We start from the raw sequence: 17,498 nt of genomic DNA on the forward strand, positions 1-17,498 counted from the left end.
AAAGATTACCAGCTGGCAGGATTACGCTTCCTGGTGTCATGCATACAAACAACCTGCTGCAAGTTGGACAGAAAGGTCACTAGGATTTGCATGCAGGTAACATTTTCTTTCCAAGTAATGTTTGGCAGAAGCTTACTCCTTTATGAGATACTTCAAAATGACTTTTGCAAGTAGGGTGTTGAATTTAAAAGTATTTTTTGACATCTTAAATATTTTGGTTTTCTTCTATTCTCAGTAAAGCAAAGAAAAAATAAAGTTGTTGTTCTTGTAGAAAGTGTTTACTGTTTTAAAGTGGTCTACAGAGGCTTTAGTTTTACTCATGAACTTTCTCAATGCAGGTATGGAGCAAAAGGAAGCGCTGTAAGAATAGAGGTAGTGGTTTATACAGGAAAGGAAGGAAAAAGCTCTCAGGGGTGTCCGATTGCCAAGTGGGTAAGTTTTTATGTTACAGCAGTAAGATTGTTTTGTGTGGCTTTTAAATATCAAATGATGTGTATAGTCTTTGAGCTTAAATATAATCTGGTCTTTAATGAAGGTCTGTTTTTCCATTTATCTACAAATCTGCCTGAATGATGAAGCTAAGGAAAACACTTCTTAAGCTGTGATGCTGTTTGCTGTGCTGTGGTTTGCATGAGTTAGAAAGAGAAGTGCTTAATAGAGCTGGCAGAGATGACCAAATCAAGGGTAAGAAATTCTTGACAGTGTCTGGAAGCTGGAGTGTCTAGTAAAGTAAGCTATTGGGAAGCTTGGAAGAAAAGAAGGGGTGATTGCTTGGGAGAGTTGGAAAACAATACAGTTTTTTTTTTTTTAAACTCTTCTTAATTTTATGAACATCTGAAGAAAAGAGCATGTGCTGGATAAGGAAATTCAGTTTCATATACCATGGAGTTTGTTCCTCTCTTTGAGGCGCTGAACTCCCTATTTGGAAATGTAAATGTTACGGTGATAGTGTCACCAAAGTCTTGTCTCACATTGCTTCATAGGAGCCAGGAAATGAGGTAACAGACAAGCTCCAGGAAAGAGCTTGGAAACGATTGTCCTTAATCTTTGCTGAAACCACCAAGGGAGGTAAAAAGTAGACTGGAAATCTTGTAAACTAAGTTTTGGAAATAAAAAGAATTTGTTTGTTAAAATACATTTTTTTATTGTTGCTGTATTTAGGAGTTTCAGACTTAACTGAAAACCTGATGAAGTTAACTGTACAGTTGGTAGACTAGCATTGGTAATTACATGACAAAAATGATGATAGTACATAATGTACGTGAACGGTACTGCATGTATATTTATTGCTTACATGTTTGGAACAGTCCGAATGTGGTTTTCATACTCAGCACATAAGCTATTATTCAGAAAGGACTCCCATATGTGCGCGTTGCTTCAGATAATACATAATAACAAATAAGCATCCAAGAAATAGAGATGGTCAAACGAATTTCAGAAACAGCTGACCCAAAAAGAACGGAATTATTTTTCTTAGCATTTCAGCTAAACAAAAACCTTCCATTTTAACACAGCTAAAAATCTTATCTTAGAAAAAGTTGTGAGCCTTTGAAAGGAAGAAGAGATTTAAAGCTAACTCTTAAAATTGATTTTTCTGTTGCCAGTATCAACATGCTGCCTTTTATATAAAACAGAAATGATAGGTTTTATTGTGTGTCTGCGTGGCCATAGGTGTCCAACATGTGTGTACAATATGATAGCCAGGGAGCACTCAGCTGCATATAGAAAAGGCTCTGTAAAGGTACAGTGGACCTGCTGTTCAATTAGACTGTCACATTGCTATATGTTAAGTGTTTACAAGAGTAAGCTTTAATGTTAATTTAACTAAATTCCAAACTTGTTTTGTGCAATGGTGACTTTCTGTGTGTAAGCTCAGACAAAAAGAGGGTGAATGCTTTTCCAAGTCTGCTGTTACTGTGTGACTGCTTAATACAAGAGAGGGAAGGAAATCACCTAAGTCGTCTTCTTTATACAGGATGCTTCATCTTGTATAAAATTTGCCTTTTTTTTGGTTGGTATTCTTAATGTGTGAGTTAACTTCTCATTGACAATACTAATTTTAATCCTTAGAACAGAGCATATTTGGCTTTTGGCTCTGACCAAAGAAGCGTAATTGTGAAATTTGTTTGAAAGCATATGGAAAAAGTTTGCTGTGCTCTCTGATAATTGCAGTCACAAGGTTCTGTCAGCTGCACAGAGACTTTCACTTATTCATGTACACTGTACGTTGGGACAGACTCATTCCTGCTTTGCAGATGGACAAGCTATTGCCCTTAGGGCTCTTGAGAGACTTGCTGGCAAGAGCACCACAATGGAGCTCTGCTGAAGCAAATGTGAGGAGAAAAAAACTGAGTGTATCTATTGATAATATTTAGCTATTTTCCCCAATTAATTTCCCTATTTCCACGAGTTAAATTTGTCCTTCACCAGTTCCTTAGATACATTTTAGGATCAAAGGAGGCTTTGTAAAATACTTGGGTCCATACAGTCTTCTGTTAATGACTGTTTCATAATACTGATGTCCTCCAAAATTGTTTTTACTTAAGTTGCTCCAAACATGTGCATATTGTTTTAAACACTTACTGAGAAAGGCTCCTTTTCCCTAAACAAGCTGACCTTTTCTTCCTTATTTTTTAGGGTGCTATAAACTTGGAAAATCTGTGTAGGTGTTAATTGCATGATTAGAAAATAACTTAACCATTCCGTGATGCATGCTGGAGTACACGTACTCTTCTTTCCTTTTTTGTTTGGATTACTTTGGCATTTTTGTTTTGTACAAGTTCTTCATGTTTCTGTGTAACAAGTTAAAGAAAAGAAAAAAAGAAAAGCTTTGCAGTACTTGAATTGCCAGTATGCCTTCCTGGGTTAGCCCATTCATATAATCATGTTACAGTGCATCCCCCATAAGCAGCCAGTGATCAGTGATTCATATCAGTCCTATTGTTTCATCAGTGCTTTGTTTGATGTGGTCTCTTTTTTTCTGTTCTCAGTATGTCTGATGGGAAATAAAGATTACCTCACATCATTTAAGTGAAATGGTTTATAAACCTGTTATCTGTAAGTAGCCTCACTCCTGGCATAATCCTGCTGCGCTGAAATCAAAGATGATGTCGCTGACCTCAGAGGGCAGCTTCAGGTCTTAACGTTTCTGGATTACACCGATTTCCTTTGGGTTCCTTCTCCTGGTTTCTGTGGATGTTGGCTTGGATCAGCTAAGCTATCATTGCTGTCTGTCTTCATTCAGAGATGCAATGTGATTTCTAAGGCTCCAGCTCTGAATAAAGACAGGAGATAAGAACTGATAAGAACAGCCAGGTCGGGGCAGAGGTCCTTCTTGCTGATATCCTGTCTCCAGCGCTGCCTGATAGCAGAAAGGTGTAAGAGCAGGGCAGTGGGGCCCCAGAAGACTCACTCACTTTCCAGTAATTCCTAGCTCTGAGGTTCCCTAAGCTGGAGGCAGTGTCTTTGTGCTCAGTTGACTTTCATAAAAATGTTGCCTTTATTCCTCCGTTTCCTTCCTCTTCTTTTACGCTTGGTATTAAACTGGTAAGCAAAATGTTTTCAGTCATGTGCTCTATTTCCAGTAATTCCTAGCAGTTGCTTTTCCTTTTTAACTCCATTGCAGAGCAGTGATTTGGCATTTTCTTAGAGCTTTCTATCATTATGCCAGATTCTTATTTCTGCATGGTAATGGCCAACCTGCAGTCAGGCCCTCTCTGTCTCAAAAAGGAATAGTTTTATCCATGTGCATTAAGTATGCACACTACGGTGAATTTTATCTGCCACTTTTACTGCCCACTCAGCAGTACGAACTCCTTCTTCATTTGTTTGCAGATTGTGCTTGTCTTCACTCCTCTGAATTACTTGCTGTCATCCACAACTGTTGTCATCCTTTTATTTACCCTTGACAAACATGCTGGAGAGCACAGGCTTGAACACAGTTCTACAGAGCTCCCATCAGAGACATACCAGCCTTTGTCTTCTCACCAGTTATTCCTGGGTGGTCTTTCACTTTATCCCAAGACACATTGGTGTTTGTCTTTTTAAGGGACCTTACTGAGTGGCTTAGAAGGACCTGCAGTGTGACCGAGCTGTGACTTCTCTTCACAAACATTTGACTTCACCCTGTGCATCACGGTTATCTGTGTGATCACTACTTCTGTCCTTCGGAGCTACAAATGTGCCCTGCACAGATACTGGGCCAACGTTATTAAATTGCCAGATTTCTCCTAGGCCCATTTTACAAGCTGCCGTACTCTTAGTTATCTTCATGCCTTCTGGTACTGGTGTATTATAAACCAGAACAGTGCCTATCAGATGTAACAGTTCGGTTGTTCATCCTTGAGTTTCGGGGGTGGATGTTACCTGATCGTGGCAAATTGTTACTACCTTTGGGGAGGAAAGTGAGTGATGTTTTTCAGTGGTTCCTGTTGTCCTATAACCACTTTTTGGGCGGCTTTACTTTGATAAGGTACACAGCTGAGGGTTTTTCTCCAAAGAAGTGTTCTGAAGTGGGAATCTTCCCAAATGCCTTTTTGTGAACACAGAAGAAGCGGTTTTTGCATCTCTGGCCTTATTTTCTCTAAGTGCTTTATTATTTTTCCCCTGGATGATCTGTGGACCCTTCAGATTCTGATATCCTATTGGCAGCCCTAATCATTTGAAAAATTTAGTATTATGGGATTTTTATGCCTTTGTCAAACTCTTTCACTTTTGTTTTGTACTTTCTACCTCTTGGGATTTTATGTTTATAGCTTGACAGAGCTTTATGATCTTTTAGTTTTGGTCATAGATTGGTAGGTTGTATAAATATTAAAAAAAAACAGGAAGCAGATAAAAAAGAAGCACATATAAATACTTATACAATATAAATATATTTAAATGACAGTCTTCTTTTAAAGACCTGGACTTAATATTAGCCACTGAAATTCATCAAGTTTTCAAAAAGTAATACTTAGATAATTCACTGTTATAACCAAGACTTTATAGATCATTGACCTGATAGGAATTTGTGCCTCAATGCTAAAAACTACAGTTTGTTGAGTGCTGAATGAGTTTTGGTAACAAATATTTCTTCTGCAGATGCAGAGATGATTATTTTTTCCAGTTTGCTAGCTTTGCTTGAGAAAGTGATGGGAAATAGAAAAAGCAAGAAAAGTGAGAAGTTACTGTAGCTTCTAGGGTATATACATGTAAGTTAGTGCTAGAAGAGATGTGTAATTTATTAAAGAAAAGGAGGTGACAAACGAGCATGGCACTGTGCTTTGGGGTAGGTGATCATTACCAACCAACCAGAGGACTGCTGCTCTGGTTGGCAGTCTGGTGAGCAGACTCCCAGATGCTTACGTCCCTGTCCGCTGCTTGGCAGTGGGAGGGGCAGGTCTGGCACAGCACGGCCCAGCTGGCTGCGGGGTGGAGAATGGCAGGGTGGACACAGCCATTGACCACAGCTCTCGGGCTGCTGCCATCCAGCCAGTCTGGATGATGATCTCCATAGAAGTCTAGAAGGAAGTGAATTTTGGCACACAGTGGGGTGGTTGGCTGGGGTTTTAGTCATGTTTTTGGGCACCATTATGTTAGAGCAGGACTTTGTTGCCATCTGTCAACACACATTGAAGTTAGTGCCTCCATACCTATGGTACCCCTTACACGTACTGTTTTAGTGTCTGCAGGAACGCTTATCTGTTAAACATAGAGGAGATTATTTTGGATGAAAAATGTTTGTAATACCCAAAGTCAAGCTGTTCTCTAAGTGGTACAATGTTTTGAGATTCAAAATGATTAGAAATTTTTACATGGCTTCTGAAGGAAACAGAGGTGTTCTCATTTCTTTAATGGGAAACTCAACTATTAGAGTAAATATCAAACAAAAAAGCCACGTTAAGATAAAGAAAATTAAGTATTATGAAAGACTAAACATTTAAGTTGCTGATATCACCACATCAGAACAAATAGCGATATCTGAACAAACAGGGGGTGTAGGTTCTCGTTTGTCATCCGTATCATATGAAGCACTGTTTACCATTGATGTGATGTAACAGGAGGGGAAGTTTGTGAGACTGCAGAGGGTAAGAGGACATTGGGAGTTGAGACGTGAATTTTGGCCTCATTTCTGCAGCACTGGCTATGTGGTTATAGAAAAACAGCATCTGTATTGCTGTTTACTCATTTCTAAGTGTACAGTACTGCTTCTAGTAGCAATTTGGAAGTGGTGTTGGCTGATAATTCTTGTGAAATACTTCAGTGATATTTCTGTAAAATTAGATAAGTAACTTAATAGCTTTATTGATGGTGACTGTTCTGTTTTAACTTACCTGATGTAGTCTGCTAGTACTATTGAGAAGAGAGAAGTTAGGGAAGTGGAATTGATTTGCATTTTAATATCTCTTAGACATACTGAGAATAAAAGGATTTTCTCACTTTGCAGTGAGAAAAAAGTCTGATGTCATTTATTGTGCATGTATATATGGGGGGTGAATTTGGAAAACAGGGCAGACTCTCTTCTGCTGCAAACAAGAGAACTTCTCCCGCTTTCTCTGTTATACAGCCTCACCTACTAGAACAGCAGCAGTTTTTAGCAGCGTTGTACTCTGTTTGTGCTGGTGTAGGTTATTATGGAATTGTATCCTAGCAGAAGATTTCGTCGTATGTAGAAGGGACTCCAATAGGTGAACTTCCCCCAGAGGCAAAATCTACAGGTTAGAAAATGTAGAGGCAAGCTGTTCTGAATGAGTTGCCTATTTCAGGAAATTACTGTGAGCACTTAGGCTGCATTCTCACTTTAAAATCATCTGTTGATGCTCTGCAAAGGAGACACAGCTATTTTGCTGAAGAAATTCAGAATGGACTGGACAGTTATTGCAGTGGAACCACATGGTGATGAAATAAGTCTAAAAAGGGCCTTTTTGTTAGTTCTGTTCAGTTTTCATCCAGTAATTTGTTGCATTTAACTCACAGTTAAAGTTTTGTACTTATTTGCTAGTAGTATCTGGTTTATATCGTACCAAAGTTCACACGACTATTCTGGTTACCCTAAATATGAAAGTAATTTCTCATCCATATGGTAACTCAGCATCTGGTGTGCTGAGCTTCTGCAGTCTGATTCTTAGCAAGTTACATAAGTCATGTACGTGCTAATTTAGATAGACTGGCTTATGTTTAAGGACATCAAGTAATTTTTATTCACAGTGTAATTATTCCTTGTTCTAGAGCTCCTGCCAAGGGTTGAGACAGTTGCTTCAACAATGTAAAAGAAATAATTCAAGTAAGTAGAACTCAAGCACTTGGACAGCTGGAGCAAGTTTTGTTGGTAAACTTTATCTATGCTGTTCATTATATTCAGGAATTATATGAAAAAAGTGGGAAATACTGAGGTGACAAGTTGCCAACGAGAGTTGCTCAAGATAACAAAAGAGGGCCAGCTATCATCACCTACAGGAAGAACTTGGTGTCCAGAATGAATGGCCAGTAAAATGTTAGATAAGTCTTGCTGTTGATAAATGTGAAGCAATGCAAATAGCAGAGTGGAGTTTTATATACACGGTGATGGACCCCGGTCTGAGTGTTACTGCTTGGGATAAAAGCACGTAAGACATCAGCTTTGGTGTTCAGTAGTGATGAAAACAGCAAAAGAAGCCAGTGAGAATTGCTGGGAAAGAATAAAGAAAACAAGAATTATGATTATGCCTCTGTGCGAATGCATGCTGCATGCCAATCTTAAATGCTGTCAGCAGTTATGGTCCCCCAGCTCAGGAAAGCACAGCAAAACAAGGGAAGGCTTCTCGGCCTGGCAGGTGGGAAAGGGAGAAAGCACACTTCTCTTGGTCTTTGTGGCATGGAGAGACGAATAGCTATCTGTTATTATCCAATCTCATCCTATACCAAACGCACTAGTGTTTGGGGAAGATGAGCTCAACACAAAGAAAAGGGGTTGTTTTTTCCTCCACATGACCTGGAATTAAGCTTTGCCTATGGATGCTGTGAAGCAACAGTTGATGAGAAGCATCCCTGTGTCCAGGTGCTTCTCTTACTACTCATTCCTAGGCAACTGCTGGTAGTCACTGCCAGGATTGGGATAAGGCTGGACAGTCAGCTTCTCTGACCTGGTCCTGCTCTTACAGTGTTTAGTTGAAGGCAAAATGAATGCAGTGAAGTAATCCCAAGAAGTCCTCTTATCCCTCTCTCTGTCTCTTTGGTATCCTTGTATGTGAGGGATTGAGAAGCCTCTTATTTGTCCCGTAACGCCTTGTTAAACTGCTGGAGTGAATTGCGCAGTGTATGGCACTTCTTTAATAATCTAGTTCAGGGCTCATATTTTCTGTTAGGAAAATTGGGTTAATTTCTACCTTTGTGGCTTGTAGAATCAGAGGTTAGGCTGTGGTATGTTGCCATAATTGCCGTTGATGGTCTTTCTGTCCTAGCTGGCAGTTTGTGGCTCACCCCGAAGGCTTACTTGTATCAGCTGATTCTGCCACTTCAGAATATCTGGACTAGTTAATAAGAGAAATTAGTTGAATTGCTGTCTTTTTAAGTTGCATGCATAAACAAGAACACATGGAGAGCCGTAATAATGCAGAACAGGCATGGTGCACAAAGTGATGGTGGTGGGTGCCAGACTGCAGCGCAGGAGGAATGTACAAAATGAGGTTTTGAAAAAGACAAAAACAAATAAATGTTCTGCCCAAACTGGCAACCTACAAGGGTGATAGTTGTGTTGCTGTGTGTCCAAATACGTATGTGTATAAGAAAGCTGTTAGGCAGGAGGTGTTTATCCCACTTCAGTTTTTCCTCTTGTCCTAGATGTGCTCACGTTAGTGACCAGGTGAAGGAGCAGGTCGCCTGGAACTTTATGCCTAGGTCAAGCATTGCAGGGGACTCTGTCCGGTCTGTGGCTTTCCAGGAGGGCTGTGTTGCAGCTGAAACAGATTTTGTTGTAAATGTAGGAATTTTTTGATGGATGCTTAGTACTGATGACAGTTACTGCTTGCTAAAATAAGCTCAGGGATAATCTGGGCCTATATACCTGCAAAAAAGATGATCGTACTACATTTAAGTGTTATATAATACTTCACAAACTTACTACAGGTCTGTTTTTTCTGTTGTTATATTATTTGTCTGTGTGAGTCACTGAGAAATGGTGGTGGGGATTTGGGTGTGGAAAAATAATTGCAGGGAAAAGTTTTTATTTTGCTGTCTTAAAAAGCTGCCTTTAAAATTTTACCACTTTACAAATGATTATTTTCTCATTCCTTTTAAGTGCATTAGGGACCCAAATTAACCAAACTGAAGTATTTAATTGCTTACTTTACCATTTTTAAAAACTACATCACAGAAATCATGGGTAGTATCAACAACTATTGGAGATGAGATTTGCCAGCTGATTTGTGCATTGTTTACAGTCTGAGAAACATTAAGTGACTTGCTCTGCTGCATATTTAACTTAATGCTCAGCATCTGAGGGTTTCATAGGGAAACAATAAGTACACTGGGAATAGTCTACAAACTTCCAATAACACATCCATGTATGTTTTAAATCATTGCATGAAGAATTGATTCATAAGTTATGTTAGTATTGTATTCTCTGTGGCTGTGACAGTGCATGAATTCAATTTGCCATACTGAGAAAGACCACTATATCGAGCACATGCCCAAAGAACAAAAGGTTATTCAGAGTGTAGGCTGAGGCTTTGTATGCTACTCTAATGATGACTTTAAGATGATGTTGTTGTTGCATAAATTTAAAACAAGCGGGATGTTTTCCACAATGTGTGTGTGTGGGGGGGGAGTAGTGGGTTAAAACACTGTGGTTTGGGGAACTTTAAGGGTTAAGAGGTCTTGGAATCATCCCTGGTCATTTCAAGCTGCAGAAACTGGGATGAAAATAAATATATTGGAGATATCCGAATTTAAGAATAATTCAAGAAATGATCAATCAAGTAAAACCTTATGAGGCCCACTACAAACAGTAAGAAATCTGGTCTGTTAGCATATCAGACAAATCTTGATAAGCAGTACACAGCTTGTATTCACATTTTGGGCTTTACCAGTTACTCAGATAAACACAAATTCAGGAAGAAAAGCAGATACGGTAATTTTTTCTTTAGCTTAATATGTAACTACTTACAGAGTTCAGAAACATAGTGGATATAATTTGGTACTGAAAAACAAATGACAAGCTGGAAATTAATGAAATTACATGAGTGTTAATGTAGCTAATAAGTCACCAAGTCAAGGAGTGCAGTGGGGATTTTCCTCATGAGAAAAACTGTTAAATCATCAGGAATTTACATGGTGTTTCTGCCTGGATTTGTTCTATAGTTTTTCAGTTGTCTCCCTCAAATGTGCTTTTTTGTGAATTAAAGCTGAGTGTGGTGTTGCTGTGGATTTATTATTACTGCAAAGAGAGTCTCCACTTATTACTGCTTTGAGAAAGTCAGCTGTACCGTGAGCGGGCACCATCAGTTTACATGGGCAAAGCAGTATGGCTCCAGCTCTGCCTGCACTGCCGCTGGCCGTGAGCCCAGAGGAACTGTGATTGCTTCGGTGTGAGTTGTGCTCTTCTGAGACAGGTGAGAAAAGTGCCTTATCTCCAGTTACCAAAGGACAGGAGTACTGCAGCTGCAGTAGTCAGATGTGAGCATATGATGTAACATCTTAAGAGGTGCAGAAATAAAATTCAGGCAATTAATAAATCCCTTAGCCACCTTTGTGGCCTGAAAGACAATGGATTGTAAAATGTTCTGGGGTCCAGTAAGAGTATTGCAATATCTGCTGCTTGCACAACAAAGCAAATTCCAGCTGGGGTTAACTCCAGGGTGGTGTGATGTTTGTTCAAAGCAAACTATGAATTACCTTCCTGTCCATTTGTCATTTTTCCTGGACCCTGTATTTCCAGTTTAGAACTCTGAGTGCTCACAAAGGGCAACCTGATGATGTACTGAGAAACTAAGAGATACCAGATTTCCTTAGTGAAGTTAGGAGGTCTAGAAAACCAAGAAAGAAAAAAGAGATTAAAAACATCACCCTTCATTCTGAGTAACAAAATCAAATTCCTCTTTCTGACTCGAAGGAACTGTGCTGCCTCGGGAATGTAAAACTCACACCAACATGAATAACCTGTATTGTGTATGAGCCTTAATAGGTTTTCTGTAAAGCTCACTCAAATGTAAATGAGTTGCATTATTTTTCTTTCTTTACAGAAAATACTGTATCGGTTGGTCAGTCACAACCAAGACTGCTTTTGAGAAATGGTACCTCAGATGCAGTTACTTGTTTTCTCACTCAATTTAAGGCTGATTTTAAGGTTGCGTAATCAACTTTAAAAGGGTGATGCTTTCTCCCTTGACACAAACTAACTTGAAGCTTGCTTCTTTCTTCTCAGCCTGAACAGATTTGCTCTGAAACTGTTAGTCTGATGAAGATCCTTTCATTTGCAGATTAATTGCGAGGGTACTTTGGTCCCCACTTTGAATTAATTCAAATAATTTAGATATTCACAGTTGATCAGGCTAGCGCTCACATTATTAATGATAGCTAGCTGCGAGTCTGGCAACAAAGAAGCTTTGACATCAGTCTGATAGGGAATCTGCATGAAAATTCAGCCATTTGGGGGTATCCAAAGAATAGGTGAAACTGTTGCCTTCCTGCTTTTATAGTCCATGATTAGTAACTTAGCTGTGGGGTTTCTGCTAATGGATAGGGGTTGTTGGGTGGAAAGCCAGGATGACTGGCTGCTCACCCTGAGCAAGCGTGTTTGCTGTGGGGCTGGCAGAGCCCATCTACAACACACAGGCTCATATCTGCATGGAGTACAGAAGAGCAACCCACCAGTCCTCGTCCTGTGTATGACCGAGCCAAGGAGGAAGATTTGGCCTCTAATGCCTGAGAGGTCCAGGTCCAATACCTTTGTTGAAGCTTAACGCTGAAGTCTTGGAACTTTTGTTGGAGCCTCATAGAGGCTATGGTGGGTAAAACATGTTTGACAAATAGATCAACATATTTTCAAAGCCTATGTTCTAGTATTACCTAGTGTTAATGCATTTTTGGTCCTCTTACAATGCAGCTTTGTTTCAAATTATGCCAAAAAAACAAAATATGTAGTACTTAGAATATCAAGTTTGTTTTTTTTTTTCCTTTAATTCCATGGTATATTGAAAGCCATTGTAGTGTTCTGTATCATGTTAGCCTTTGGTGTGTTGTTGCATGGACAAAGTTGACAGAATGCTTTGTATATCACACAGTTCAGTAAAAAAAATCAGCATTCTGCTAAGTACTGTAATGTAGGTCATTTAGGGATATGTTATGAAAAATCTCCTTACTTCCTTCACTAAGAACACCATTTATTTTCATCACTTTCTTGTAATATTCTTTTCCAAGATAGGAACCATTTTATATGCTGATGTGTAACTGTGGTAACCATCTTAACACGAGGCTGTTTGATTTTGGGGTGTGCTTTTATGTACCTGCATTCTGGGTTTTGGCAATACATTTTCAGTAGTACTTTCAAGGTAACTATTAGCAGTGGATCTGTTACTTCGAGATGATTATTTCCTTCTAGTGGTTATTTTCTTCTTAATCCATCTTCATTGTTTGTGTAGAACACCTAGAATATTCCTCCTGTAAAATATGCTATTTCTACAGATAGAGAAGCAATGTGAAATCATGTTTTACATCAGAGACCACTGTGTGATGCTTTCCTGCTCCTGCTTGCTGACGGACACTTCAGGCAGCGATTTTTCATTCTCTTCCAGGCCTGACATGTCTCAGAAGAACAACACGTTATGTGTTTCCTACTTTTATCTGAGAATAAACAAAATGATTCTTCCAGGTGATACGAAGAAGTAGCGATGAGGAAAAGTTGCTGTGCTTGGTACGTCAGCGTGCAGGACACCACTGTCAAACCGCCGTCATAGTGATTCTCATACTGGCCTGGGAAGGGATCCCTCATCTCCTGGCAGACACGCTGTACAAAGAACTGACGCAGAGCCTCAGAAAATACGGCTGTCCCACAAGCCGCAGATGTGCATTAAACGAAGAGTATGTCACTTTAATTGTAAATGATTGTTGTGTCACCCTTTGAATGTTGTTCTGTAATAAATAGCATGAGAATTCACTGGTAGTGTGACTGACAAATACAGAAAAGCTTATTTAAAGTTACAAACCACTAGGTGTCATTTCAGTATAAAATTTAGCTCCTGGCTTTTTCTAGAGACCAGGCTCCAAGGGATAGTTGCACAAGGAAAGCCCAGGGAGGCGGGTGGCAACTTCTCCCCCGTCTTTGCACACACTTTACATGTGCAGGCATGGTAAGGAGCTGCCAGGATGTGACTTGTACTGTGCTCGTGAGCCAGGCTGGCTGGTCATGAGAGGAAGGTGTGCTGCCTTTCCTCCTGCACATGAGTATACAGCATGAGGCCTTTGAGAGATCTTCTGAGGACTGTCTCTTCCCAGCAGTACACATCTGCCCAGCATCTCGAGTCTGGCCAGGACAACTGCAAATGTGCTTTGTTTTCAATTATATTAATTAAATGAGAGAAGCAGTAGTAGTACTGTCAGCTGCCTCATGTTCTTCAGCTACCGTTGCTGTAATTCTACATAGGTGTAAAATTAAAATACTTGATCTTTTTAAATAAATGAGAGATTGAACCTCATTGAAACTGAGGCTGTGGAGCAGAGCTGTCTTTGTGCTGATTTTTTGTTGCCTACATTTAACCAATATCTAACAGCTGTGCAGTGACCTGAATCTAATGCTTATGTTCTTAAATGGTTAGGCTAAGTAGGGTTGTTCCATTTTAGAAGTTGGATCAATTTGACGATAATGGCATTGTTGCACATGATGTATTTACTGTATTTATGGGTAACCCTCAATAGGAGTGGTATTTTCTTGTACTTCAAAAAATTTTACCCAGTTGGAGAAGTCAAAATCAAAGAAGCATGGATATATATTTACGTAGCTATAACTCAGTGTTGTAGCAGTAGAACTCGTGGGACTTTTGGGAGTTGGGACTGTCTTCATGGGGAAAAAAATCCTCTACACACAAATATTAACAGAAAATACCCAGTTAAACTGTGTTATTTTGCTATGTATTATAGAAGAAATAGCAAATATCACTGATAATTAAAAAAAACAAGCTGCATTGTCAGCTGACGTGACTTGTCTTTATTTCCGTTCATAGTCGTACTTGTGCATGTCAAGGACTTGATCCAGAAACTTGCGGAGCATCATTCTCATTCGGCTGTTCATGGAGTATGTATTTCAATGGATGTAAATTTGCAAGAAGCAAAAACCCCAGGAAATTTAGGCTTCTCACTGATGACCCTAAACAAGTAAGACTTTGTTGGTTTTTTTTTCCTCCAACTATTTATTCAGATGATTTTCAGAATTAGAAATGGGATCTGCAGATATCCCCCACACATACGTATGCATTGCTTATCATACGGGCATCCAACTAAATGTTTTGTAGCTGTAGCATTTATAACTTTTCCACCACATGAAAGTGCTCTCTTATTATCTCCTTAAATACTCTGAAATTATCCTTAAATGCTTTTTTTTTTAAACATATTTAGCTCCACTGTGTAACTTGATATGAAATGTTGATTCTTTGTAATTATAAAATAGAGATAAAGGGTTTTCTAAGCACCAAGACTGCACCTCAACAGATTCAGTTCTCTTGTCCTGTTATAGAAACGTTTGTGCCTTGGATTGCATACCTTTCGCATTGATGTCTGACCAGCAGACAACCTGGTATCTGTCTGACATCGGGAATAAAGTGTTATTTCCTCGGACAACATGTTTCTGAAACACTTAAGGGAATGAATTGCAGTAAGATATGATGCATCCAACTGATACTCTTAATTGCTGATTATGAGCATTAGTGGTGGCATAAAGCTCAGCGCAGAAAATATGATGATGGATTATGCCAAGTAATGTACCTCTAAAAAACAAAGTTATTTTGTGATGAAGGAATAAATGTGGTGTAAACTGATAACCACTGCCTGAGGGACATACAGCAAAAAGATCACTTGGGCTAACTCAAAAGTTCCTTTTGCTCTGACTCTATAACTCCTTTTCCCTGTGGAGCTCCTGGATAAATGAATTAGGTCTTCACTAGCATATCTGACATGCTTTAAAAGACACATACAGAGCAGTCTGTTACCTAGTTCTCCTTCTGGGTTATCCTGCCATTAGTCTTTCTCAGCTTCTGAACTCCACTGCTGCCAGATACAGAAAAGACCTCACTGGTTGAAGGCCAGACAGTAGTAGAAGTGTTGTGCATTTTTAATGTGTAGTGTACACGTGTGTGCACACAATGTTTCTTGGAAGAGTGATGTCAGTTTATTCACTGGAGCTAAATACTCCTCCCAAGTCCTATTTTTTTCCACAAAAGACCTGATTAAGCACATTCTATGCTCATGTGCACAATGCAAAACCCTCATTCTCCTTTGACTTGCGCTGTCTGCTTGCATTGTGGGTATTCACGAACTTCATTAGCACTTAAAGTGCTAATGGGACTTCTGCCTAAGCAGTCTAGGGCACACACAGCCTCTCTCTCCTTGTTTCTCAGTGAATACGTGACTTCAGGCAATACAAGCTGAAATTATCTCTGCTTGTCTAAAATGTCTTGAAGGAGTTTGTTTTATAAATTTTCAATTTACAGAAAACTGCCTATGTTTGGGTGTTCCTTCGTTTTAGAAGTCCTCTTCCCCTTCTTTGTCCCTTTCTCCCTTTCTGTTTTCTATTACCCTGTCTTAGGTTCTTCCCTGCTTAGTGTTGCACATGGAGCATCCTGTGCGTGTTTTTCCTCTGCAGGTTTCTAATGCTTTTAATAGCATTAGCTGGGAGATCAGCAAGGTGGCAATCTTCATATGCACTGTCTAATGAAATATTAGTCTGCATCTTAATCTCTTAAAAGGCGGCTCAAATAGATTCTTCTCCGCTGATCACACCATGTTCCATGAGACTGCAGGCTATGTTGGTGGCATCGCTTCCCCTGTGTCTGTGAAAGGCCACCTTGAGCTCCATTTGGTCAAGCACGATGGTGTTCATAGTGGCATCTAGAAATGGTGCCCCCCTAATGAGAGCTGTCTTGGGTTGCCTGTTCATTTAACAGGTAACCTGCAGGTTTTTGTAGGAGAATACTTTCCACCACAGTATATTAGCAGTTGTCTGAGCGAGATTACTTAACCAGTAATGGGATGTTTTCTAGATGTGTGATCTGAAAGTGTATAGTCTTATTTCCCCTATTCTGCTGAAGTTTTAAAATCTCCTTGGGGAGTGCATCTGGGAGGGGATGAGGGCTGCAGAGCACACAGGCACTCTGTTACGGTGTTTGTCTGTGAGGGAAGCATTTGCACCCTTTGGCTGCTGCTGTGCAAAAGCCTCCAGCTCTAGGTGCCAGTGGTGCTTGGCTGGGCACTTCAGTGTGTGTGCAGGCTGTCAGTACATCTCAAAAAAGAGTACTTACTGGTGAATATTTTTTCTCTTCATTTGGTTTTGTCATAAATTTTTATATCAGATACTTCTTCTAGCTAACTGGATATTGATGATTTTGCAGATGACATAAAGCTAGGAGATGTAGCACATTAAAAAGAAGATAGTTCGAAGTCCAGAAAGATTTGGATTGGTTGATCATTTGAGGCCCTGGATGGAGTGAGATGAGGTTAAGGGTGTAATTTACCTAGGTAAGAATAGTACATAGGACAGATAATTAAGGATGCGTTACCTTCAGTGCAGTTCGGAAGAACATATGGTAGCAATCAACAGTTAATAAACTGGCTATAGTACAAGTTAAAAATACAGTATCATTTCGTAATATTACATTGAAAAATGTGGAAGTATACTTATGTGCATAAGTGTTTATAATATATGGTGACAAGTGTTTCTTGTAGAACAAAACGAAGCAAGCTGCTGTTTTCTGCCACTACCCAGTGTGCAAAACTGAAGCTGTAGTTGTCTCCAAAAGCCTGGCCTTTGGAGGAAAACAAAGTAGGAGATACGTAATCCCAGAATGAATCTGTCACCTTTTCTTTCCCAGGTTGCTGGTGATTTTCCTGGAAAAGCAACAATTCAGGAAAAGCAAGAATTTAGGGATTGTGTTTCTCTAAATAAGGGTTTAAATGTCACACTGCCACAGAAGCCCACCATGTGTCCATGGCTTTCCCCAGGGAGCTGAATATTACTTCCAAATCTAGTAGATATTTCTATGAAGTCCTGTGACTTTTTCACACCCAAATAACAAAATACCAAATCTTAAAGTTTCTGTCGCAGTTTTAGAAACATACCTCTCCCCCTGCGAGCTGAAATCAATGTTAAATACTGTTAGGAGTAACTCATCACATTAAAAGACAAAGAAGTTGCAAACTTTATATTTTAGCAGGAATTTATCATTGTGACTTAAGACCCCATAAACAAAACACTAAAAGAAGACATGAGTTTCCATCTCCACCCAGAATGTGGTATAATTTTTTTCTTCTGGATGGTATTTCTCTATTTTCTGTGG

General features: G+C 39.5%; 1 protein-coding gene across 6 annotated transcripts in view; it reads left to right on the forward strand.

The window, feature by feature from the left end:
• TET1 (tet methylcytosine dioxygenase 1) overlaps positions 1–17,498 on the forward strand; it is a 75,676-nt gene that overhangs the window by 32,598 nt on the left and 25,580 nt on the right. For all 6 annotated transcript variants that reach the window (XM_040564230.1, XM_040564231.1, XM_040564229.1 and 3 more), the window contains 3 exons: positions 339–432; positions 12,827–13,035; positions 14,175–14,325. In XM_040564230.1, the coding sequence (XP_040420164.1) occupies positions 339–432; positions 12,827–13,035; positions 14,175–14,325 (454 nt within the window). The remainder of the gene's footprint in view (positions 1–338; positions 433–12,826; positions 13,036–14,174; positions 14,326–17,498) is intronic.

The sequence above is a fragment of the Cygnus olor genome, chromosome 7 (assembly GCF_009769625.2).
Source record: "Cygnus olor isolate bCygOlo1 chromosome 7, bCygOlo1.pri.v2, whole genome shotgun sequence".
In the NCBI taxonomy this organism is placed as follows: domain Eukaryota; kingdom Metazoa; phylum Chordata; class Aves; order Anseriformes; family Anatidae; genus Cygnus; species Cygnus olor.